This window comes from Palaemon carinicauda, chromosome 10, assembly GCF_036898095.1.
Source record: "Palaemon carinicauda isolate YSFRI2023 chromosome 10, ASM3689809v2, whole genome shotgun sequence".
NCBI lineage: Eukaryota > Metazoa > Arthropoda > Malacostraca > Decapoda > Palaemonidae > Palaemon > Palaemon carinicauda.
The window spans coordinates 90,708,140-90,734,937 of record NC_090734.1 but is presented as its reverse complement, the minus strand read 5'-3'; the positions used below and the strand labels follow the sequence as shown (position 1 = coordinate 90,734,937).

Below are 26,798 nucleotides of genomic sequence, written 5' to 3'. Positions count from 1 at the left end.
TGACCTGTCCAGGAATGTCCTGGCACCTACATCGGAATGACGACAATGCATCTATCTAAAAGATTATCTTGCCACGGGCAACAGGGTGTAATAAAAATGCATTGCCTCCAAAAATGACAAATTCGTAGATAATTTTTATTTTTCCTAACTATACAAACCTTAGCTATTTACATGGGGTAATTACTTCGGCGTAGTTAGCGGGGGTTAGAGAGGGGTAGCTAGCGACCCCCTCACACACACAACGGTGAATGCTTCACTTTACTTAGAGGTAGGACTTATCTTGGGGGACAGGGCTAGCGGGCACATATGTATAAATATCTAAGGTTTGTATAGTTAGGAAAAATACAAATTATCTACGAATTTGTCATTTGTTCAAACCACGCTATTTACATGGGGTGAGGTACCCCTTAGGGAGGGTGGTAAGTACCCTGCCATACTGGCTTTGGCTTGCCCGGGGACCCCGAACCCGAGTGTGTAGGAACTCAAGAGGTAAGGGGTCCCTGCTCCTTACTGACAGCTGGGAAACTGCTGCGGCCTACGTAAGCTGTGTGTGAAGGTGAGAAGTGAATCGTCCTAGGAAGTTGACCTGGAGTTCTTCAGATGGAAATCCAGGCTAGGACTCTCCCAATACCACCTCGTCAGGGTATGGGGACATGACTGTATTACATCTTAATACTAGGAACTCAAGGGAGCATGGCTTACCTGCAGAGGTTCGAGGTCAGCTGTGCAAGGAACCCAGGATGCTGCTTTCTCCCAGGAAGGAGAGGATGACAAAAAGAATAAGGGCCAGGCAGATCTTTTCATTCACACAGACTAAAACCGGGTAACAATGCCCTCAACCTTCTGCTACTTGTCCAATAAGTAGCCTGAGGTTAGACCACCTGTTGTGCAGCCACCACAGGGCCGACAGAAAATGCATCGAGCCTCCTGTGTGTCACGTCTTGCAGGTAGTGGGCCATGAAGGTGGTCTGACGCTTCCACACCCCAGCTTGAAGGACCTGCGTCACTGAAAAGTTCTTCTTGAAGGACAGGAACGTAGCCACGCCCCTGACATCATGCGCTCTAGGGCGACGTGACGGAGGAGGGTCAGGATTCAAGGCCAGATGTATTACCTTGCGAATCCAGGCCGATATGGTATTTCTGGTGACCCTCCTCTTCATCTCCCCGGTGCTCACGAACAAAGCTCGCACCTGGGGGCTAACTGCAGCTGTTCTTTTAAGATACAACCTCAGACTCCTGATTGGGCACAGTATGGTCTGGGTCATCTGTTACAGAAAAGAGACTCGAAACCCGGAAGGAGTCGAACCTTGGGTCCGGCACTCCCGGGTTTTGAGTCTTGGCAACAAACTCAGGGACGAAGATGAACGTTACCTTTCCCCATCCCCTTGAATGGGCGGCGACGTACGAGAGACCATGAAGCTCACTGACTCGATTGCCCGAGGCCAATGCTAGCAGGAAAACAGTCTTCCAGGTAAGGTGCCGATCAGAAGCCTGGCGTAATGGTTCGAAGGGAGGTCTCTTAAGAGACCTGAGAACTCGAACCACGTTCCATGGAGGAGGTCTCACTTCCGACTGAGGGCAGGTAAGTTCGTAACTCTGTATGAGAAGAGAAAGTTCCAGCGAGGAGGAAATGTCCATTCCTTTAAGCCTGAAGGCAAGACTTAAGGTTGAGCGATAGCCTTTCACTGCCGAGACTGAAAGACGCATTTCCTCCCGCAGATAAACGAGGAACTCCGCTATTGCTGGTAAAGTGGCATCGAGGGGAGAGATACCCCTTCCACGACACCAACCACAGAAAACTCGCCATAGCAGACACCTGCGGATGACTTGCGCAGGTGGCCAGACATCCTGTTCGCAACTTGTTGCGAAAATCCTCTCTCTGTGTTGTGATGCTGGATAGTCTCCGGGTGTGAAGTCAAAGCGAAGCTACGGCTTTGTGGTAGATGTTGGGGTGTGGTTGTTTGAGTAGCTCGTGACGTGGAGGGAGCTCTCTTGGAATCTCCGTGAGAAGTTGCAGAAGGTCTGGGAACCACTCTCCATGATGCCATAGCAGAGCTATCAGGCTCATTGGGAGATTGACCGATGTTCTGGTCTTGTTGAGTACCCTCGTCATCAGACAGAACGGGGGAAAGGCATACACATCGACATTGTCCCACCGTTGTTGGAAGGCATCCTGCCAGAGAGCCTGGGGTCCGGGACTGGGGAGCAGTATAGCGGGAGCTTGGTGTTCAGCGCCGTAGCGCACAGATCCACCGTCGGGGAACCCCACGAAGTCAGGACTTTGTTGACTATCTGAGGATCCAAAGACCACTCGGTACTCATTATCTGCGTCGCTCTGCTCAGACTGTCGGCGAGCACATTCCTTTTGCCCGGAATGAAGCGAGCCGCTAGTGAAATCGAGTGGACTTCGGACCATCTCAGGATCTCTACTGTAAGATGGGATAGCTGTTCCGAAAAAGTACCTCCCTGCTTGTTGGTATAAGCCACCACTGTGGTGTTGTCACTCATCACCACCACAGAGTGGTCCGCCAGGACATGGTGGAACTTCCGAAGTGCCAGGAACACGGCCTTCATTTCTAGCAGGTTTATATGAAGGTACTTTTCTGATTCTGACCACAGGCCTAAGATCCTCTGGCTCAGAACGGGCCCCCCCCCCACCCTTTGTTTGATGCGTCCGAGAACAGCATCAAATCTGGGGAAGGGACGAGAAGATCCACTCTCTTTCGTAGATTCTCGTCTGCCACCCACCATCGGAGGTCCGCCCATTCCACAGGTCCCATAGGGATCAAGGTGTCCGGGGAGTCATGGCCTTGACTCCACCGGGACTTGAGTCGCCACTGGAGGTATCTCATCCTGAGGCGACTGTTGGGAATGAGACGAGTCAGGGAGGAGAGGTGGCCGAGGAGACGAAGCCACAATTGGGCTGGGAGTTCTTCTCAATTGAGGAAAGGTCTCGCGACCTTCTTCGGCCTTGCTATCCTTTCGTCTGATGGGAAGGCTTTGTGGAAATTGGTGTCTAGGACCATGCCTAGATATACTAGTTTCTGAGAGGGCTGCAGGGAGGACTTCTCGAGATTTGCCACGATCCCTAGATCCTGGCAAACTTCGAGGAGTTTGTCTCGGTGGCGAAGAAGGGTCGCCTCCGAGTCCGCTATGATCAGCCAGTCGTCCAGGTAACGAAGGAGACGGATGCCGATCCTGTGGGCCCACGAAGAGATGATGATGAATACTCTGGTGAACACCTGATGGGCTGTGGAGAGACCAAAACACAGCACCTTGAACTGATAGATCTTGTTGTCTAGGCAGAATCTTAGGTACTTCCTTGAAGAAGGATGGATTGTGATCTGGAAGTACGCGTCCTTCATATCCAGTGTACACATGAAGTCTAGTGGTCTAACTGGAAGTCTGACCGTGTCTGCCGTCTCCATGCTGAACGGAGTCTGCTTGACAAACCCGTTCAGGGTCGAGAGGTCGATGACTGGTCTCCAGCCTCCAGACTCCTTTCTCACAAGAAAGAGTCGACTGTAGAAGCCTGGGGACCCGTCTACAACCTTCTGGAGCGCGTCCTTCCTCAACATGGTCTGGACTTCCGCCCGTAGGGCCTGCCCTTTTGCCGATCCCATGGAAAAAGAGCTCAACGAAACTGGATTCGCTGTCAGGGGAGGTAGAGAGGCTATGAACGGGACGCGATAACCTAGAGTGATTACGGAGATCATCCAGGCATCCGCCCCGAGTTGCTGCCACCTTGTCGCGCAACTCTTTAGGCATCCCCCCACTGGTGGACCTGCAGGGGGATGCCAACCCTAGCGTTTCCGGCCTCGGCTGTTACCTCTAGGGGTTTTGCCTCCTCTGGAGGACTTCTTGCTCCTGCTCTTGGCAGGAGAGGGCTTAAACACCTTGGGCTTCGCTGTGGTCGTCTTCTTTGTGTCATTAGCCGGACGGGACTGCTGAACCGCTGGAGGTTTGTAGGGCCTCGATGTCAGGGCCCTGTGGATGAGGGAGTCCTAGTTGGATTTCCTCCACCTCTCAGTGAGGAGCTCTACGTCCTTAGGCTCAAACAGGCTCTTACCAAGGACGGAAGAGTGTCTGAGCCTGCTAGCCTCTGCACTGGGGACCTTATGATGGAATCTCTCGGCCACAGCGTCACGATGCTTGAGGATCTTATTGGCCCACAGGCTCGAGACTTGGTGGGCCAGAAACTCAATGGTCCATGTGCCCGAGAGTATGAAAGTCTCCAGCGCTTTCCTGGTGCTTTCTTTGGAGAGGTCCTCGGACCGCACCAGGATGCCCAGAGACCCCAGCCAGATGTCGAGCCACTAAGTTGCCTGCATGGCACACTTGGTGACCTTCTCCTGGGTTAGGATCTCAGTGGCTGAGAAGGACACGTGCCAGTTGGAGAGTCTCTCAAGAGGGACTCCCCCTGTGAGTTCTTTCACAGAGTGGTGTAACGGAAGACTCAGAAAAGACTCATCTCGAAGTACCTCCTCTGATGGACTCGAGGAGGAGGGAGGAGCTTATTACCGGCACTCGATCTGCTGGAGGAGGCAAGCTCAGAGAGCTGGCCCTTGACCTTGTCCTTGGCACTCTTAATCCCCTGAGACCAGGGCAAAGCTGCACTGGCCCTAGAGGGTTTCTGGATGCCATAGACACGATCCAGGACCGTGTCCTTACATTCGCGAGGTGGGACCTTAGGGTCTGGGATCCCAATGAGGTTCATCATGAGGGTCAGGACTTGCCAGAAAGCATGTTCTGACTCCTGGTGCTCTCCTCCCAAAGGACTGGCAGCGAAGTCTCGCGTCCCCAGTGGCTCTTCCTTGGGGGGGACACTTGGACATCCTCGACGGCTCTAGACAGTTCCTGCCTGATCCTCGCTGATGATTTGGGAATCGTCTTAGAGTCCTTATGTTCCCTCCTGGTCGGGATACAGGACTCGAGCAGCGAAGGGGAGAGGCAGAGCTTCCACCATTGGTGCGAAGGGGGAATGATCTGGCTCATCCGACTCTCATGAGGAAGGGTATTCCTCCTCCGCAGGAGAGGGAGAGAAGGTCTTGGGAGGGGGGAGAAGGAGCCTTGCGCAAGGATCTGCGAGAAGACAGTATAGGCCTCGGAGGAGTTTCCAAGGGAGAGATTCCTCTCTTCCTCTTCAGGGGGGAGGAAGCTGCCGCTGGTTTGTGACCTGAGTCAGAGAGGGCAAGCCTGATCGCCTGCACAAGGGCCCTGACTAGGGTGCCGAACCAGGGCTGCTGGCTGACAGTCGCGTTGTCAGACACCCCCTCTGGAGGGAAGGGGATCCAGGGATCCCTAGGAGGAGTCGACAAACGAGGGTTCGCCTGTGAGGTTGAAAGGAAAGAATCTCTCGACCTGTTCGGGAAGCGCCCCTCCTCCGGCGAGCGCGCTGGTCTGCGCTCGCGGGGAGGGGAACGAGATGAAGAACTGTCCGCCTGGCGGCGCTCGAGCTGGGGCCCGTGTGCCGGGGCCCGGTCAGGGTCGCACGTGAATGGCTCGCACGATACCGGAATGTCGCGCAAGGGGCGCGATGGCGCGCAGGCGAGGATAGAGGAGCGAGGGAGCGCTGGCGCGCTGGCGATAGAGCGGGCGCCTGGGCACGTGAGCGCCCAGCAGCTGGAGCGGGCGGAAGGTCGCGAGAGCCCGTAGGCGATGGCGAGGGCGTGTGGCGCGCAGGAGCCGGCACGGGAGGCGGCCGACACGCGGGCGCGCAGCGACCTGATGCGGCCCCGAAGGGCGCAAGATAACAGGGGCGCGTGTCCGGAAGAACTGGGCGAGGGCGCGTGAGCGCTGGAGCAGGGTCGCGAGCGGCCGGGATGGCGCGTTGGCGCGGAGGTTGGCGCTGGTCTTATAGGACCATCATGCTCGCACCGGGGTGCGTTGCTGCGGCGGCCGCGCAGGACACGGGGTTGGATGAGGGCACTCAGGTGTGCGCTGGAGGGTTACCATGTCGCCTTGAATACAGGAACGCGGCGTGTGGCAGGAACAGGGCGCGTAACCGGAGCATCGTGAGCGGTTGCATCACATGCAAGCTTGCGCTAGCTTGGAAGCCTCCTGGGCGACACGCTGGGATGTCATAGCGCGTTGGGGCGCTGGTGAGCGCTGGAGCTGGAACCGCGCGTGTGCGCGTCTCACGGGTCTCCCTAGATGGGCGCAACGAGTCCGGAGGAGCCTGTGGGCGCCTCTGTGCCAGCAGAGGTGCTTCCTGGACAGCGCACGACGAAGCAGGAACTGGTGGGTGCTGGGGCGCCGGTGGGCGCGTGAGCACAGGTGGGCGCTGGGGCACCGGTGGACGCGTATGCGCAGGTGAGCGCAGGAGCGCCGTACCAGGAACTGTTGGTGGCCGCGTTAGCGCAGGTGGCCGCCGGGGCACCGGTGGGCGTGTATGTGCAGGTGAGCGCTGGTGCGCTATATCAGGAACTGCTGGAGGGCGCCAGGGCGCCGAAGGGCGTGGGAGCGCAGGGAACCCTGGAGCGTAGCAGGAACAGTGGCCCAAACGTGTGAGGGTGAGTGCCGTGGCGCTAAGTCAAGAACAGCGGCAGGCACAGCAGCGTCAGCAACAGGAGAGCGCACAGGAGGAACCTGACGCTTGAGGGCAAGAGGCGCGGTTTTGCGCTCAAGACCCTTCAGCCCCGAAGGGCCTTGAGACTGCGCAGTGGCAGTATCAGGTGGCGCGTCACACGCATCAGGAGCTTTAGATGTGGATGGACTGGGAGACTTGTCACTATGTCCCGAAGGACGACCATCATCCGAAGGTGATCGTGAATGATCCCCGGAGAGGTCTAGGTTGGTAGCTGGCATGACTGGTAAACGGGGAGTTGTCTCCTCCGCAGAGGACTGTGGTGACGATGAGCCGAAGAGGCGCCTCTTAAGCCCCTTGTAAGGGGATGGAAGGCCTCTACGGTGAAGGGGAGGACGAGCCTTCCTCCTTATACACCCACGAGGGGCCGTGGGATCAGCAAGCTGACCATTGATGGGCCTCGGAAGAGGAGTCTCTGTAAGCGAACTCCCCCGAGGGAGAGAATCACTGGCAGGAGAAACCGTGGGACTTAGATCCTCCCTCGAAGGATGTTCAGAGGGGGAATCTAAGCTGTCAGCTACCTCAGCCACAGGAACGGGTGTTTGGCTAGACCCACGGGATGTCTCCGTCACAACAACGTCAACCACAGACAGAGGATCTATCTCCGCTGTAGTTGGCGATTGTTTGACGGCTGCACCAAGTTTGTTCATGTCAAACAGGGCTTCCTTGGAGGGCAAACCCTGCAGCCCCAAGGAAGCCCACTGCTGCAACAAATCATTATTAGACATAAAATCCTCCTCCGGGGAAGGAGGGTCAGCTGCCTCGCTATGGGAGGCAACTACCTCTCCCGCACCCCGGGAACGTTCAACAGCACAGCGGTCTACGCTACCACTCGCCGGCCTCTCGGAAGAGACCACTCGAGGGGGAGCTTCGGAGGAGGAAAGGGCAACGGAAGAAGAAGTCCTGGAATTTTCTCTCTTCAGAGAAGCCTCTGAAGGAGAAAGATACCTTTTGGCCTTCTTCTTACGGCGCCGGGGAAACCCCTCCCACTGGTAGGTAGACCACTCCCTACATTCAATACATACATTACTACTATCACACCGTTGGCCCCTACAGTGAGGACACAAGGTGTGGGGATCAGTGTCGACCGCCGTCATAAAGGCCCCACAAGGGCGACCGGGAAGTCCAGGGCAAGTACGCATATCGGTAGAGGCCAACTTCAATCACACTGCGAAAGAGAAAAAGCAAAAAAACAGATTAATTATGGGAGTCAAAGCGAGGGAGAGCACAGACAGGTCTGTTGTCTTCCCAACCCAAAAGTAAAGAGAACCATTCAGCTACGCCGAAGTAATTACCCCATGTAAATAGCATGGTTTGTATTTCAGTTACGGAACCAACATAATTTCAAGATAACAAGGGAGCATATAGTGAAAAATGTAACCATCATAGGCCGTGGCCCTGACAGCAGACGTCTCAGGATAATGGAAGCTCTTTTTATTCAACAAGAAAGACCTGACCTCAACACCACGCAAGAAGGGACCTTATTACCAACATGTATAAGGTCCACCACCAACAATAGTCTAGGAAATAACAACGACAGGACTGATTTAGCCGAAGCTCAAAATATGGATTATCTCCAGACAGAACCAGAGCCATTAATCACACCAAACAAGACGGCTAGCCAGAGGCCACTACCTCCTAGGAATAATGGTCTCTGACCTCGGGCAGTCCTTGACCAATAAGGATGGAATGTCAAAGCAAGACTCCGCATATTGTTGTACGTACATTCCTACTCGACAGGTAAACACTATTTTTTCTATATGGGTAGAAATCTGTCATCATGTATGAAAGTCTCGTACGATTATGAATACTGATAAAGGGTAGATGACATAGGTCTCTTTAGTAATTGCTTAAATGTATATAAAACTATAATAAAAATCAGTAATTCTAATGTACGAGTATCACCGGCTATACATTCGCCTTGACTCGCTCTCTCTCTCTCTCTCTCTCTCTCTCTCTCTCTCTCTCTCTCCCTCTCTTTCTCTCTCTCTCTCTCTCTCTCTCTCTCTCTCTCTCTCTCTCTCATGTTAAAAAGATAGGTGGCTGGATTTGCTATTGGTGTGTTTTACATGGATGGTATGGATTCGGACACCGATTGTAAAATGCCTCTGAATGTTCTACAGTTGCCACATCGTTAGAAATATTCCTTATTAGCTTCATTTAATGGTTATTTTTTTATTTATTTCTATATCACTTTTACCTGAAATACCATAATTTAATTAAACCTTCAACTATATCATATGTTTTAACAATTTTAAGTAATTTGTTTCCATTTTGGTAACTGGCAACCCATCCATTGATATTTCTGAGAACTGTGTTAGCGACCTCGCTAGGAAATGAACGTCGCCAATTCACGCTTAGATAGTTGGATTCCTTAACAAAATTGATTGAATCATGAAAAAATAAACTAGAAATCAGTTTACTAAATTATCGAGATGGGCACTGATGCATAAACTTTTTGCGTGAAAACTTTGTACGATAACAAAATAAAATGTAACTGTATTATTGGGGATTAATGACAGGGAAAATTCCTATTCCCGAAAGTTTTACTGAATTATAACACAAAGTTTCATCTTCCTGTGTGATAAGTATTTGTAGTATGTCTATTATAAATGTAAAGTGAAAAAGAAGAATGATTTACCTTCCCAATGATACCATAGAAATTAATTGAATCGTACTAAATTGTTGATAATAAGACATTTTCAAGGAATCCATGCAGGGTTCATAGTCATTGTGATTCATTGAGCAGCACCACTTGGAGTACCCGGTACTGTCTTTTCACCTGAGTGGAGATCTCCGGATGAGCGGTAAGTGTTAATGTAAATATCACCCACGAATGGCATTTAATACCGAATTCTATTTTGGGAATATATATCCACTTGGAGTTCATTTTATGGTAACAGCTTCTGGCCGGGTAGAGTTTGGAACCCCTACCTATTCGGCCGGAAACCCTGCCTGCGAGGACACTACCAATTGAGCAATCAAGAGCAACATAAGTGTATGACAAATCCCTGTACATATTCCTGTCGAATTCTGGAATCTGTTCATAAACTTGAAATAAACACACTTCCACCCTGATTGCTGAATTGTGAGTTTGCAACACGTGGTTATTTTATGATAAATATATATCAGTAACACGTAAGATTACAATCAAGGTAAATATCACCCACGAATGGCATTTATTACCGAATTCTATCTTGGGAATATATATCCACTTGGAATTCATTTTATGGTAACATCTTCAGGCCGGGTAGAGTTCCGAACCCCTGCCTATTCTGCAGGACACCTTGCCTGCGAAGACTCTACCAACTGAGCCATCAAGAGCGATATAAGTTTATGACAAGTCAATGTACATATTCCTGTCGAGTTCAGGAATCTGTTCATAGACTTGATATAAATCACTTCCACCTTGATGGCTGAATTGTATGTTTGCAACGTGTGGTTATCATATGATGAATATGTATAACTATCACGCGTGATTTCAATTAATGTAAATATCACCCACAAAAGGCATTTAATACCGAATTCTATCTTATGAATATATATTCACGTGGAATTCATTTTATAATAACGGCTGCTGGTCGGGTAAAGATTCAAACCACTACCTATTCAGGCGGAAACCAGCCGTGAAAGGACTCTACCAACTGAGCCATTAAGAGAGAGAGATATAAGTTTATGATAAGTCCCTGTACATATTCCCGTCGAATTCACGAATCTGTTCATAGACTTGAAATATACCTTTCTCCACCATGATATCTGAATTGTGAGTTTGCAACACGTGGATATTTTATGATGAATATATATCACTAACAAATTTGATCTCAATTAATGTAAATATCACCCACAAATTCCATTTAATACCGAATTCTATCTTGGGAATATAATTATATCCACTTGGAATTCTTTTCATGGTAACAGTTTCTGGCCGGGAAGGGTTTTGAACCTCTACCTATTCGGCCAGATACCATGCCTGCGAGGATTCCACAAACTGAGCCTCAAGAATGTTTAAGTTTATGACAAGTCCCTGTACATATTCCTGTCGAATTCTGGAATCGGTTCATAGACTTGAAATAAATGACTTCCACCATGATAGCTGAATTGTGAGTTTGCAACACGTGGTTATTTTATGATGAATATATATCACTAACATGCGTGATATCAATTAATGTAATTATCACTCACAAATAGCATTTAATACTGAATTCTATCATGGGAATATATATCCACTTGGAAATCCATTCATGGTAACAGCTTCTGACTGTGTAGAGATTTGAACCACTACCTCTTTGGCTGGAAACTATGCATTCGAGGACTCATGAAGAGAGATATGAGTTTATGACAAGTCCCTCTGCATATTCCTTGCGAATTCAAGAATCTGTTCATAGACCTGAAAAAACCCGCTTCCACCATAATAACTGAATTTTGAGTTTGCAACACGTGGTTATTTTATGATGAATATATATCGCTAACACTTGTGATTTCAGTTAATGTAAATATCACCCACGAATGGCTTTTAATATCGAATTCTGTGTTGGGAATATATATTCACTTGGAATTCATATTATGGTAACAGCTTCTGGCCGGGTAGAGATTCAAACCACTACCGACTTGGACGGAACTATGAGTGTGAACTCTATCAATTGAGCCTCAAGAGAGGTATAAGTATATGACAAGTCCCTGTACATATTCCCTGCAAATTCTGGGATCTGTTAATCGACGTGAAATAAACCTACTCCCACCATGATAGCTGAATTGTGAGTTTGCAACACGTGGTTATTTAATAATTAATATATATCACTAACACGCATGATTTCAATTAATGTATATATCACCCACGAATAGCATTTAATACTGAATTCTATCTTGAGAATATATATCCACTTAGAATTCATTTTATGATAACAGCTTCTAGCTGCGTAGATATTTGAACCACTACCTATCTGGCTAGAAACCATGCGTGAGAGGACTCTACCAACTAAGACATCAAGAGAGATATAAAATTATGACAAGTCCCTGTACATATTCCTGTCAAATTCAGGAATCTGTTCATAGACTTGAAATATACCCATCTCCATCATGATAGCTGAATTGTAAGTTTGGAACACGTGGATATCTTATGATAAATATATATCATTAACAGACGTGATTTCCATCAATGTAAATATCACCCACGAATGGCATTTAATTCCGAATTTTATCTTGGAAATATATATATACTAGGAATTAATTTTATGGTAACAGCTTCTGGCCGGGTAGAGTTTGGATACTCTACCTATTCGGCCGGAAACCATACCTGCGAGGACTCTACCAACTGAGATATCAACAGAGATATAAGTTTATGACAAGTCCCTGTACATATTCCTGGCGAATTCTTGGAATCTCTTCATAGACTTTAAATAAGCCCACTTCCACCCTGATAGCTGAATTGTGAGTTTGCAACACATGGTTATTTTGTGATGAATTTTTATCACTAACACGCATGATTTCAATTAATGTAAATATCACCCACGAATGGCATTTAATACCAAATTCTATCTTGGGAATATATACAATTATTTTTATGGTAACATTTTCTGGCCGGGTAGAGTTTGGAACCCCTACCTATTCGGACGAAAACCGTTCCTGCGAGGACTCTACCAACTGAGCAATCAATAGCAATATAAGTATATGACAAGTCCCTGTACATATTCATGTAGAATTCAGGAATCTATTCATAGACTTAAAATAAACCCACTACCACCCTGATAGCTGAGTTGTTAGTTTGCTACACGTGGTTATTTTATAATGAATGTATATCACTAACACGCGTGATTTCAATTAATGTAAATATCACCCACGAATGGCATTTAAAACTGAATTCTATCTTGGAAATATTTATACACTTAGAATTTATTTTATGGTAACAGCGTCTGGCCGGGTAGAGATTCTAACCCCTACCTATTCGGCCGGAAACCATGTGCACGAGGACTCTACCTAATCAGTCATCAAGAGAGATATAAGTTTATGACAATTTGCCGTACATATTCCTGTCGAATTAAGGATTCTGTTCATAGACTTGAAATAAACCCATCTCCACCATGATATCTGAATTGTGAGTTTGCAACACCTGGTTATTTTATGATGAATATATATCACTAACAAACGGGATTTCAATCAATGTAAATATCACCCACGAATGGCATTTATTACGGAATTCTATCTTGGGAATATATATCCACTTGGAATTCATTTTATGGTAACAGCTTCTGGACGGGTAGTATCCTCGCAGGTATGGTTTCCGGTCGAATAGGTAGGGTTTCAAATCTCTACCCGGCCAGAAGCTGTTTCATAAAATGAATTCCAAGTGCATATATGTTCCCAAGGTAGAATTCGGTATTAAATGCCATTCGTCGGTGATATTTACATTGATTAAAATCATGTGTCTTAGATATATATATATATATATATATATATATATATATATATATATATATATATATATATATATATATATATATATATATATATATATATATAGGTAGTAGGTTGGCCAGGGCACCAGCTGCCCGTTGAGATACTACCACTAGAGTGGTATTGGATCCTTTGACTGGCCAGACAGTAATGTATTGGATCCCTCTCCCTGGTTACAACTTATCTTTTCTTTGCCTACACTTACACAAGAATAGTCTGGCCTATTCTTTCCTCATACACCTGACAACAATGAGATGCTTAACACTTCTTCACCCGAGGGGTTAATTAGTGTACTGTAATTTGTTCAGTGTACTTTCCTCTTGGTAAGGTTAGAAGAGACTCTTTGGCTATGGTAAGCAGCTCTTCTAGGAGAAGGACACTATAAAATTAAACCATTGTTCTCTAGCTTGGGTAGTTGCATAGCCTCTGTACCATGGTCTTCCACTGTCTTGGGTTAGAGGTCTCTTGCTTGAGGGTACACTCGGGCACACTATTCTATCTTATTATTTTCTTTTTCTTCCTCTTGTTTTTTTGAAATGATGTTTTGGGCAGGCTTAATAGAAGGGCCATGGATGCCTGGTGGTTTATCAAGAGGTTGTCTTTTCCTTTTTCTGATTTTTTTTTCTCAAAACCATCCTTGCTGTCCTCTCTTCAGTTGAAGTGGCTATTCTGGGGTGTATTTAGCCTTGCATGGTGTATCGGCCCCTCCATGTTGACCAGTTTTTCCGACTTTCTACTATAGTCTATGGGTATCATCAATCACTTTATCTTTTATTCTGTACATATTGTTTTTGTTATAATTCCTGTTAATCTAGTTTTTAAGTATGATGTCTCTCTTTTATTTCAATTAATTCTTATGCTGTCTGGAGACACTGAGCGATATCCGGGACAAGTAAGTCCTAGATTTCGTCAATGTCGTCTTCTGTATTGCAATATTCGTGGTCATCATGCGAATATCCAAGACCTTACATTTGTGTCCATACAGTATGATATTCTTTTGTGCTCAGAAACTTTGGTTTCTAATATGAGGCACTCTTCTGAGCTCCTTATAACTGGTTTTAAGAAGCCAATAATGTTGAAACGTGATGCCATCCCTAGGGCCAGGGGAATGGAGGTGTATATTAGGACCGAGTACCCTGCTTCTCATAAGGCCTGCTATCAATGTGGATTTTATGAGATTCAAGTAATAAGTTTGTGGCAGGCATAACAACTTTTATTTGTGTTCGATCTACCGAAATGCAGACATGGATGATTCTATCTTCAATTGTCTTCTTACTATTATGGCTAAGATACAAGAAGATGATAAAAAGTCTTCTTTTGTCTTGGTTGGTGATTTTAATGCTCACCATAGGGAGTGGCTAAGTTCTTTCTCTCCTATCGATCGCCATGGCTTAAGAGCTTTAGACTTTGCCTCTGAATCAGGCTGTGAGCAAAACATAAATGAAGCTACTCACAGGTCTGGTAATTGCTTGGACCTCGTATACACTGACTCCCCTGGCGTTATAACTAGTAAGGTTAGTTCTCCAGTCGGGACATCTGATCATACCTTGATTTCATTAGTAGTGAAGACTGCGCAGCCTGTCCCTGATATATCCTACTCTTGTAAAATCTATATGAAATCCAAAGCAGACAGGACTGGGACTTTGCATGATCTTTTGTGCTTGAATTGGTCACAATTATATAGTAGTTTAGATCCTGTTGTCACTTTGAATGAGAATTTAGTCAACATAATTGATAGGCGTATCCCTTCTCGTGTGCTAAGGTACCGATTGAAGGACAAACCATGGTTCAATGATGATTGTAGACGTGCTTATTTGGAGAAGCAGGAGGCCTATCACCTTCGGAAGTGTAACAGATCAGATTTGACCTGGAACAACTATACTCAGCTTCAAGCTTTTGCTAAGAGAGTTTATGCCTCAACTGAAAAGGAGTACAATTTAACCATAAAAGAAACTCTTTCTGGTATAGCTTAGGAACATAAATGGTGGTCTACCCTAAAATCTGCACTCTTTGGTGTAGATACAACAGTTCTTCCTTTACTTAAACCAGATGGTTCAGTTACTCACTGTCCAAAGGAAAAGGTAACCCTCCTGGCTGATGTCTTTGGCAGTAAACAGAGTAATGAAAAACTTGAACTTCCTCATTCCTGTTTTCCTGAAGTTAAACTTATTAGTTTAGCTTTTCAATCTCGTGAGATTAAAGCTCTGTTGAAGGACCTTGATGCTTATGGAGGTGTAGACCAAAATGGTATTCTTCCTTTGTTTTTTATAAAGACAGCAGATTTCTTAGCTTCAAAATTATCGATAATTTTGCGAAAGTTAGCAAGAAGAGGAGCTTCTAGTACTTGTTGGGGTATTGGTAATGTTACTCCTCTATGTAAATGTGTTTGTGGTAGCTCAAGTCCCACTGATTACCGCCCAATTTCCATAACTCCCATATTATCTAAAGTTTTTGAACGTCTTCTGGCAAAACATCTTAATAGGTTTGCTGAAAGTAATCATCTACTCCATAGTTTGCAATTTGGTTTCCGTAAAGGCCTTGGAGCACGTGATGCCCTTCTTACAATCTCCAATGCTGTACAGAAATCCCTTGATTGTGGTCAGGAGGTCCGTATGATTGGCCTTGATTCTAGTGCTGCCTTTGACCGTGTTAATCATGAGGCCCTTTTTTTCAAACTCAAACAGTTGGGAGTGGGTGGGTCGTTTCTTAGCATTATCATTGATTTTTCAAGTAATAGATCTCAAAGAGTTGTGGTTGATGGGCAGCATAGTGATTATAGGAATGTGATATCCGGTGTTCCACAGGGTAGTATTCTTTGCCCATTACTTTTTATACTATATACACATGTCATGTGGTTTAGCCTAGAAAACAAGCTTGTTGCATATGCAGATGATGCTACTCTCTTTGCATCAATCCCATCCCCTGAATGTAGATCTGGGGTTGGTGAATCCCTTAATAGAGATCTAGCTAGAATTAGTGCATGGTGCAAATTACGGGGTATGAAGCTGAATCCTAACAAAACCCAAAGTATGATTGTGAGTAGGTCAAGGACAGTGGCTCCTCAACTTCCGGATCACAGTATTGATAATGTTTCTTTAAATTTGTATGACTCTTTTAAAATTCTATCTGTAATTCTCGAAGGCAAATTTACTTTTGAGAAACACATTAGGTCTGTGTATTCTTCAATTGCACAAAAAGATTGGCATATTGAGAAAGTCTTAAAATATTTTTGGTGATCAATCTATTCTGAAGAAGTGTTTTAATTCTTTCATTCTACCTTGTTTTGAGTATTGTTCTCCTCTCTGGTGTTCAGCTGCTTATTTTCATCTTAATTTGTTGGACAGAAACTTACGGTCTATTATATTTCTTATTCGTGATCTAGATATTAATCTTTGGCACCGTTGTTCAATTAGTTCATTATGCATGTTACATAATATTTTTCATAACTCTGACCATCCTTACATTCAGATCTCCCTGGACAATTCTATCCTGTTCGTAATACTAGGCAGGCAGTTAATTCTAATAGCCAGGCTTTCTCCATCATGAGGCTCAATACTACACAGTATTCTAGAAGTTTTATTCCAGCTGTTACCAAGTTGTGGAATGATCTTCCTAATCGGGAAGAGTTGAATCAGTAGAACTTCAAAAGTTCAAAGTTGGAGCAAATGTTTTTATGTTGACCAGGCTGACATGAGTCTTTTTATTGTTTATATATGACATGTCTGTTTTTGACGTTATTAATGGTGTATAGAAGACATATCTGTTTTGACGCTGTTGCTGTTTTTAGAAATATATATTGTTAATTTATTCTTATCACTTATTTATTTCCTTATTTCCTTTCCTCACCGGGCTCTTTTTCCTTGTTGAAGCCCTTGGGCTTTTAGCTTCTTGCTTTTCCAACTAGGGTTGTAGCTAGGCTGTTAATAATAATAATAATAATAATAATAATAATAATATATACATATAAATATATATATATATATATATATGTGTGTGTGTGTGTGTGTACATATATATATATATATATACACACACAAACATATATATATATATATATATATGTATATATATATACACACACACACACATATATATATATATATATATATAATTTTGCATGTATAAATTTATATATATATGTATATATATATATATATATATATAATGTGTATATATATATACATATATATATATATATATATACATATATATATATATATACAAATATATATATATATATATATATAAATTACATATATATACACATACACACATATATATATATATATATATGTATATATATATATATATATATATGTATGTATATATATATATATATATATACATATATATATAGATAGATAGATAGATGCTAGTAAGAATTATCTCGAATATCTTGTAATAATTGTCCATAATAGCGTTGAAACGTAAGTTAGTTAGAAATATGTTATAAATGAATTTACAAATCTTTTTGAAAACATTCTTAATATTTGCTACTTTCTCCTAATTACTTTTTTTCTTTTCCGCAGATAATATTCTGATATTATTGTACACTACGAAAAGAAATGACATTGTTTAAAACTTATACTTCCTTATAATATATTTTCCCCTAATAAAAAATGATTTTCAGTATGAGTGGGTAAAGAAAAGGAAAGTACCCACAAGAAAGTGAGAAAGGTCACTGATCAAAAATAAGAAAGTCTAAGGGCACTTTGTCTTTTGAGATAGGTCTAATATTCTTCCAGCATGTTTTGTATGAAATCTTTGACAGAGAAAAAGGAGACTGGATACAGCTATAACTATCTGAAGTCTCCGACACGTAGACTCTTCCCCGTAAACTTACTATGTAATAAAAAGTGGAGATGTGAATGAATTGAAGGGAAAATATAAGAAAAAAACAAGCAGAAAATATATATTAGTCGTCTTCATAGAAAAGGATGGGAGAAAGGGAATGAATGAAGGATGTAGAAAAAAAAAAACGAAATCCCTGCTGATTCTAATTCTGAATTGTTTCTGTAATAAAAAGTAAGAAATATTTTTCTTAATTCTATTTTCCTGATTATGTCAAAAAGTTTTGTCATAAATAATAGAGTGATTTTTGTTGATGAAACTTAATTAAAAAGTATAATTGTTTTCAACATAAATCTTTGATCAAACTAGCTCTCTCTCTCTCTCTCTCTCTATGTTGTTTATTATACCTAGACCACAAGCTGGAGGAATGAAACATCTTATTAAGAGAGAGAACCGAGGACCAATTAAAAAAAATAAACTTTTTGTAATTATAGCTATTAATTAGACTCCATTAAGAAACTTATTATTCTAAGATTTCTTTGCAGGATACCTGGTAAAAAATCATTATTTATAATATATTTACTGAATATCTGTAAGAAAATAATCTTTAGGCTATACAAAAACATTAAAAATTGTTAGAGCAATTCTGTCAGAAGTAAATAATGCAAAACTCCATTAACAAGAAAGACATAAAAATAGATCATTTATTATTAATATTATTATTATTATTATTATTATTATTATTATTATTATTATTATTATTATTATTATTATTATTATCACATTAAAATGATAAAAACTATTTTTATTATCATTATTATTAGGTTTATTACTCTCATTGTTATCAATAGCTACACTTAAGAGTCGATTCTGTGTTAAACAATACATTGAAAATTCGTAAGAAACCTTTTATGTAGAATAAAAGACCTTGAACAGGTACTAATCATCAAGATAATACCATTAGAGATACCAAGCAGGTTTTTGCCAAATATAATGCTCTTGTAAAAGAGAGAGAGAGAGAGAGAGAGAGAGAGAGAGAGAGAGAGAGAGAATGATATCGTTTCTGAGTTGAAGGAAAGGAAAGTACCCACAAGAAAGTGAGAAAGGTCACTGATCAAAAATAAGAAAGTCTAAGGGCACTTTGTCTTTTGAGATAGGTCTAAAATTCTTCCAGCATGTTTTGTAAGAAATCTTTGACAGAGAAAAAGGAGACTGGATACAGCTATAACTATCTGAAGTCTCCGACACGTAGACTCTTCCCCGGAAAATTTATTCTTGTAGATGAGTAACGAAAATGATAGTTGTTATGTATCTATAACTTTCATTATAATATATCTTCATATAAACTATAATTAACAAAATAATATATATATATATAAATGAAGCATAAAGTTTTTAATAAACTACAAAACGTTACGAAAATTTTATTTGATTAACGCCATAAAATAGATTAATTAAATTTTACGTCGTATTCAGGCTAGTGACCGACACGGATAGGATTTACTTAAAAGAACCTTTTTCTGTCCTAAATATTTCCTCCATTCGCATTAGAGAGAGAGAGAGAGAGAGAGAGAGAGAGAGAGAGAGAGAGAATGTGTGCTTAAGCGTATGAAATTATTATAGATTGAATATAATACTTGAGTACAGAAAAAAACTTTCTTAGTTATCTGAATTACTCGGAAAACGGGAGTATATGCAAACAAAAGGAACTATTTCTCTATTTCATTCTTGTACGGTTTATTTTCTTCCGTTCGTTATTCTTTAAATTTTCTTTCCCCTTTTGCTATCAACCTTCTCTCACCCATAAATCCTTTTTATTTCATAGTTTACGTTGCTTTTTGTTTACAATAGTTTCTATTCGTTCCTGTGAACTTGTCCCTTTTCGTTTTATTGAGAAAATTTTGCTGTGAAGTTTCTTTTCTTCTGTCTTTCCTTAGTAATAGTATTTTCTTTTTTTATTCCTTAGGTAGTAGGTTGGCCAGGGCACTAGCCACTCGTTGAGATACTACCGCTAGAGAGGTTTGGGGTCTCTTCACTGGACAGACAGTACTACATTGTGTCTTTCTCTCTGGTTACGGTTCATTTTCCCCTTGCCTACACACACACTGAATAGTCTTCCCTATTCTTTACATATTCTCCTCTGTCCTCATACACCTGACAACATAAATGATCAAACAATTCTTCTTCACTCAAAGGGTTACTGCACTGTAATTGTTCAGTGGCCACTTTCCTCTTAGTAAGGGTAGAAGAGATTCTTTAGATATAAGCAGCTCTTCTAGGAGAAGGACACTCCAAAATCAAACCATTGTTCTCTAGTCTTGGGTAGTGCCATAACCTCCGTACCATGGTCTTCCACTGTCTTGGGTTAGACTTCTCTTGCTTGAGGGTACACTCGAGCTGACTCTTCTGTCGTATTTCTCTTCCTCTTGCTTTGTTAAAGTTTGTATAGTTTATATAGAAGATATTTATTTTAATGTTGCTACTATTCATAAAATATTTTATTTTCCTTTTTCTTTTCCTCACTGGGCTGTTTTCCCTGTTGGAGCCCTTGGGCTTATAGCATCCTGCTTTTCCAACGATAGTTGTAGCTTATCTAATGATAATAATAATAATAATAATAATAATAATAATAATAATAATAATAATAATAATAATAATAATGATAGTGTTATCTTCCTTTATTCTATTTTCTTTTAATGAAGTTCTACAGTTCGGAAACACCTGTTTACACGTGTAAAGGAGTATTAATGAAGGTTTTAATAAATGAGCTTTTAGATGTTTGTTGCCTTTAAACAAGGGAAATCTGATTAAAACTTATAATATATCTATTTGTATTTTTACAAATAACTTCCTTTTGTTTTACACTTTCATTTATTTATTTTTGAAATTGATTTGATAAGCAAAGTTCTAGTGTGTTTGTCCTGTAGAATTCTACTAATAGACATTGGATAGAAAATTCATCCACTAATTCTCAAAAGCAAAAATGAGGGAATAAAACTATTGAATTTTTTGGGTAAAAAATTTAGTTATATTTTATTCACTGAAAATTTCTAGCTATTGACTTGTGAAGGTCACAAGCACATGGGGAATCCTAAATATTTAATTTTTGTGTGAAAATATTGCAATGAATTTTCTACAGGTAAAATACATCGAAAGTTACAGAGATAGTAAAAAGAAGTATTGTAACCATAGCGCCTTTCGGACATTCCTAGTAATAACAAATTTTGAATTATATATAATTTTATCTCAAGATTTCCCGATTATCAATATTTGGCTTTGGTTTTTCTTGTTGGTGTTCTTTTTATACGCCATTTAAAGAACTTGCTTTTTATACGTTAAGTATTTTTTTTGAAGGTGCTTAGAATTATTTTAAGTAATGTGCTAGAGGATTGTCATGGAATCGAAGTGCCAAGTTGGGGTGTAATTTCTTTTAATAATATGCTTCAAGGCCCTCTGCATGTTGCAACGTACCTTTTTTATGATAGAAATACGTTATATTCATTACAGTTATAATAGCTTTTTAAGGTGTTTAACTCTATAGTTCTTCCATCCTATGTTCTTCCTGTCTTTTTCCATTATAGGACTTTCACTTAGCTACGTTCCAATAACTTTTCTTGGTTTTGATAAGATTGAAAAATAATCTTTGATGATTATTTACTTCCGGCGATTTTGTGGTAAATAACGTTCCAGTTATGTTTCCTTTAGTTTGTTTTAATAAAACTTATCATTATGAACTATAGAGCAGCGCTTTAACAATCAATTATTTTCCATTAAAAGTATTCCTCAACTCATAGTTAATTTTAGTTAGATAAGATAATTTTGTAAGCTATATATGAACCTGACACTATTTTTTTCAATAATACTTATGCTAAATATGTTAAGGCCATTTTTCTGAATTTGAAAATTATATAATTATAGAATTAATTTGTATTTTCCCTAGCTTTAAAATTTTCAGTGTTTTAAATAGAGGATATTTTTTCAGTTCGATCTGGGACTGCCGTTGAAGTAGTTAACGAGGTAGTTTATTCTACCTTAATTTTAGACTTGAATCCATGCATTACTATAGACCAGAAGTTTACTGTCCTGTTTATATATGAAAGATTTATTTTGATGTTGTTATTGTTCTTATTTTTATTTTCATTTTAATTACCCATTACTTCCTTTGAAGTTTATGTATTTCCTTATTTACTTTTCTCACTGGGTTATTTTCCTTCTTGAACTCCTTGGGCTTATAACATCCTGCTTTTCTACATAGGGTTTTAGCTTAGCTAGTAATGATAAAAATAATAATGCTAATGATAATGATAGCAGCTGGTCTTGCTACACAACTATTTAAGGAGCCAACACAAGACCAAGAAAAAAGTCATTAAGATAATTTTGGGTATAATCGTGTAGATTCAAGGCTGTGAAGGTGGTGTTCTGTATGTGCAACCGAGTCTTCAACACTTGGCTGACTTCAAGATTCCTCTTGAAGGCAAGGTTAGAGTCTAACCCCTGACTTCATAAGCTCTGGTCTGGTTCTTGATGTTATTTCGACCCTCTGATGGTCCTCTCAGCGTTAAGGAACAATCGTAAACTCTTCTAAATCACCCTTCAAATACTCCTCATATATGAGGGATGAATAAAGAGTCGAACCTGGGGTTGTGATCTAATTGGCTCTGAGATTTAGTCACCTAACTTGGCACCCAAATAAAGGGAGCTCCTTCCACGTCTCAGCGTGGAACGCTAAAAAAGAGGAACTGTGCAACTTTCCCAAACTCTTCGGGGATACCAGGAAGAAGAGACAGTTTTGAGAGTTGGAACCTTAGCCGACCCCCTTTTGAAAGACTCGACTGGTATGTGTAAGTCCCTTGAGAAACCGGGTATGTGTGCAAACCCATTTTAAGCTCCTCACGAACATAGAAAACTCCTACAAGAAGGAAAGGTTTATCCCCTTTCGTCAAAAGGCCATGCAGAAGGCGTAATGGTAGCCTTTATAGCAGCACTCTGAGTGGAGGGTATCTCAGTGAAGGAAGACAAAGGAGACTATTATCAGCGCTAGGGACGTTCAGACCTAAGGAAAATCGTTTCTACTACAACCAATCCTAGAGGATGACCCACTTTTCCTTGAAAAGTGAGGGACATAGGGAATTCTCTCTGGACCTCGATTATAGCCAACAATATGGTATAATGCATGGCATGAAGCCACCTGGAAGCCACAGAAGTTAACCTGAGTCTAGCATAATCAACAATCGGTTGATTAGCGGAAGGAGCAGGGTCGAAGACCCTAGCAACTGATTGTGTTTACTAGACAATTCTTCTGCTGGAAACATCATAAGATGACAACTATACAGCATGGAATGACACCCCGATGAGTATCCATTTTTCCAGTTGGCAGAGCTGGAGTAAAGTGGGCTCCTTTCCTTGATGTAATTCATTATTGTGGTGTTATCGCAACAACCCTACTGAGTGGTTCCTCAAAGTTCTTGGAATACTTGCAGTGCTAGAAACGGTGATATCTTCCAAAGACGTTGATGAGTGGAATCTTCTTCTGAACACATCCCCGAGACAACTAAGTTGTTTAGCCATGCACCCCTCCTCCATTTGTCAAACATATTAGTACTGTTACATGTCTAGAGGTGGACTGTCAAATTGGACTCCCAAGGCAAGGGTTTCCTTGTTCAGCCAACAGGTTAGATCGTCCTAAGCATCTTGTTGCTCTGGAAGAGAATGGGATGGGAGACCCATGGATTCTAATCTATGATTCTTCAAACACTACTAAAGAGATCTCTTGTGGAGGAGCATGTGATAAACAATGAATTTCTTCAACAATAAAGGTGGACAAAAAGACACTACCAGTTTGAACAGGTAATTCTGTCTTAGAATGAAATGTAGCCCTACCTCCTTGAGCTTGGTGATGAGATTGCCTGACAAAGACTCTCGCTGCTGCTTTTACTATCAGCATGCTCAAATACTTTAACCTCTTTTTTGATAAGAGATTAGAATTATCCAGTTAACCACATATCCCCAGGTTAGGACTAAAGCGAGAAATCGAGTTCAATTCTGTAGTAAACGGTCCAGGAAGGAGGCCAGAATCTGTTACTTCTTGAGATATATCCACAGAAATAATACTCATGATTGGGCCTTAGCTACTACCAATGTAAACATCTGCTTGAGCACCAAATGAGCAATATACACATAGCAGCACAAGTGTATTGAACTGGTACACTGTGCCATAGAGGAAGAAGTGGAGGTGCTTACGAAAGAACTGATGAACTGCTATTTGAAGGTATGCATCCTTCAAAACTATTAAAAGCATAAAGTCTTTCTTTCTATAGGAACTAATATCAGACCGTACTGTTTCCATCCTGAACTTATTTTCATGCACAAAGCCATTCAGTGACGATAGGTCAATAACCTGCCTTTCACCATCCCTACTACATCTGTCTACAAGGCCTGGTTCACCCGATGTTGGGGGAATGGATGAAAACTATCGGAAAGTTAGCTAGGCCAGGTGGGGGTTTGGGAAAGGACTAAAATGGAAGTGAGTAACCATTTTGAAGGACACTCACTACCCAAGGCTCGTCCCATGCCTCAGACTTGTTGTACAAGGGATGAAAAACAACCCCCTACTCTCGGCATGGGAAGGGGGACTTGGCATCAGCATTTTCCCTCCCCCTATTCTTGACGACCCATTGCCTGGAAGGACCAGGTTCGGTGGATTGAAAGGGCTGAGAATGGAGAGGCTCCTAGGAAGACATTACAGAAAGTCCTGATCGGGGTTTATTAAAAAAAAAAAAGAAAAAAAAAAAAAAAAAAAAAAGGAGGCTTTCTTTTCACCCGATCACTGAAACAGGGCTGATCCTGAAGGTTAGGCTACAGCTTACTCAGGAGGGTTAAGCCCTCTGAAGGGAACTGTTAGCTGCAACAGGAAATCTTATGAAGCAATACTCAATATCCCCAATGCCACCTGTACCTAACTCTGGGGAAGGAGAGGCATGGCCACTCGCACCAAGTTCAAAAGCGACAACTATCTACAAATTAGCTTTTAGAATCATGAGACCTAGGAATCCCTTTTCCCTATAACTCAGTTGGCCCGCTAGTTGCTGACAGGTTCTGGGAAGGTCACTTCCTTCTCACCGGACAACACAGGTGAGCAGCGTGAAGAGTGGCTACCACTTCCTGTAGGAGGAAGGGGTTATAATTATCAAATTCTTGTAAGCATGACACCATCGATTGTGGCTTGGCCATTTTGGAGCTTCAAGTATTTGCATAGTCATTCAGGAATCTGCTGAAAGGACTTTCTCATTCTGAACTTAATAATTTCAGCGAGTTGGCAAAAATTCTGATGACAGGTTGTGGCTGTATGTACCATATTCCATATCACTGACTTCAGACCAAAGTCTGAAACAGGCTGTAGCTGACATTATCTTTGGTTCTCTGATAGTGTTCAGGTTTTCCATTGGTGAGGGTGTAGGAAGCTATAGGGTGGTGAAATTTGGCTGTTGGATAGAAATCCAGGGTGACACACATCATCATCAAACATTATTTTGATGATCTTACCCGTGAGGTGAAAAAAAACACTATCTGCCTCAAAATGATAGATACCTGGCACATACAGTATACCATGTGAAAAAGTTATCGCAGGTCTTTATCAAATTTAGGAGGTGCATATTGGAGATATCTTCAAGAGACTGCCCACCAAAATGTTTTTTAGGAGTGGTTTGTAGTTTACAGCTATAATCAGATCGCCGTAGGCAAAAACACAGTACCTGGCTTCATCTAGGGCAGCAGCTAAAGCAAGGACTTACCTTTCACAGGTACAAAGTGCAGCTCAGCAGAGTACATGAGCGTGCTTTCAAGTGTAATCATCCACCAAGTGTGACAGCAGAAGGGCTTCGGCACTAAGGTGGGGTGCAGTGTTTTTGAAGTATTCAGAAACCAATGAAACTTTATACCTAGTATTTGGGAAGGAAAATGAATATGGCTTTATCAAAGATCCTGATACTTTCCTCTATCTTGTCTGTGAACACAGCCTTAGATTCATCAAATAACCTGTTGGTAGATCAGTCCCAGTGAAATGGGGTACCTGGTTTTATTATTTTCCTGAAAGGAGCATCTCTCTGCCATCAGGACTCCAAATCAAGAACATACACCAGTGATGTCTTTTGGAACTGGGAATTCCTGGACAGCCTGTAAGTACTTTTTGCATCGGCAAACATTGCCCAAAGTAATTTCGAAGACAGTCAATTCAACTGTAGTCTCTTTACAGACAAACCTGTCTATTCTATATGCTCTATCAAATTTCTATAGCTTTAAAATTGTTTTCCATCTCATCAACAACAAAAATACTGAAATTCTCTTATATATTCCTACAATAGTTCTAAGAAATAATTTAATAAGTATTGATAAACGTAAATATAATCTTCGGAGAAAGAAGAAAAAAATTTTTTTCCTTATAGTGTAATCTTTCAATATTTTTAGTTATAGCATCTCATTGGAATATTGAAAGGTAATCATGCCTTATGGTACATCATTTCCCTATGAACCAAATTTCACTATAAAAACAAAAATAATAATTATCTCAAGAGTAGATATCCTTAATATCATTAATATATCGTTCAGGAATATATTCTATATGCTCTATCAAATTTCTATAGCTTTAAAATTGTTTTCCATCTCATCAACAACAAAAATACTGAAATTCTCTTATATATTCCTACAATAGTTCTAAGAAATAATTTAATAAGTATTGATAAACGTAAATATAATCTTCGGAGAAAGAAGAAAATTTTTTTTTTCCTTATAGTGTAACCTTTCAATATTTTTAGTTATAGCATCTCATTGGATTATTGAAAGGTAATCATGCCTTATGGTACATCATTTCCCTATGAACCAAATTTCACTATAAAAACAAAAATAATAATTATCTCAAGAGTAGATATCCTTAATATCATTAATATATCGTTCAGGAATATTTCCTGAGCAATAC

The 26,798-nt window shown here is 41.5% G+C and overlaps 1 protein-coding gene across 1 annotated transcript; it reads right to left on the bottom strand.

The window, feature by feature from the left end:
• Positions 1–4,991: 4,991 nt before the first annotated feature.
• LOC137648121 (proline-rich protein 36-like) lies at positions 4,992–7,728 on the bottom strand. Its single transcript, XM_068381056.1, has 4 exons — positions 7,535–7,728; positions 6,474–7,033; positions 6,036–6,426; positions 4,992–5,940 (listed from the first exon to the last, which is right to left on the bottom strand). Exons 1-4 carry the CDS (start codon positions 7,726–7,728, stop codon positions 4,992–4,994), a joined length of 2,094 nt encoding a protein of 697 aa, XP_068237157.1.
• Positions 7,729–26,798: the final 19,070 nt, after the last annotated feature.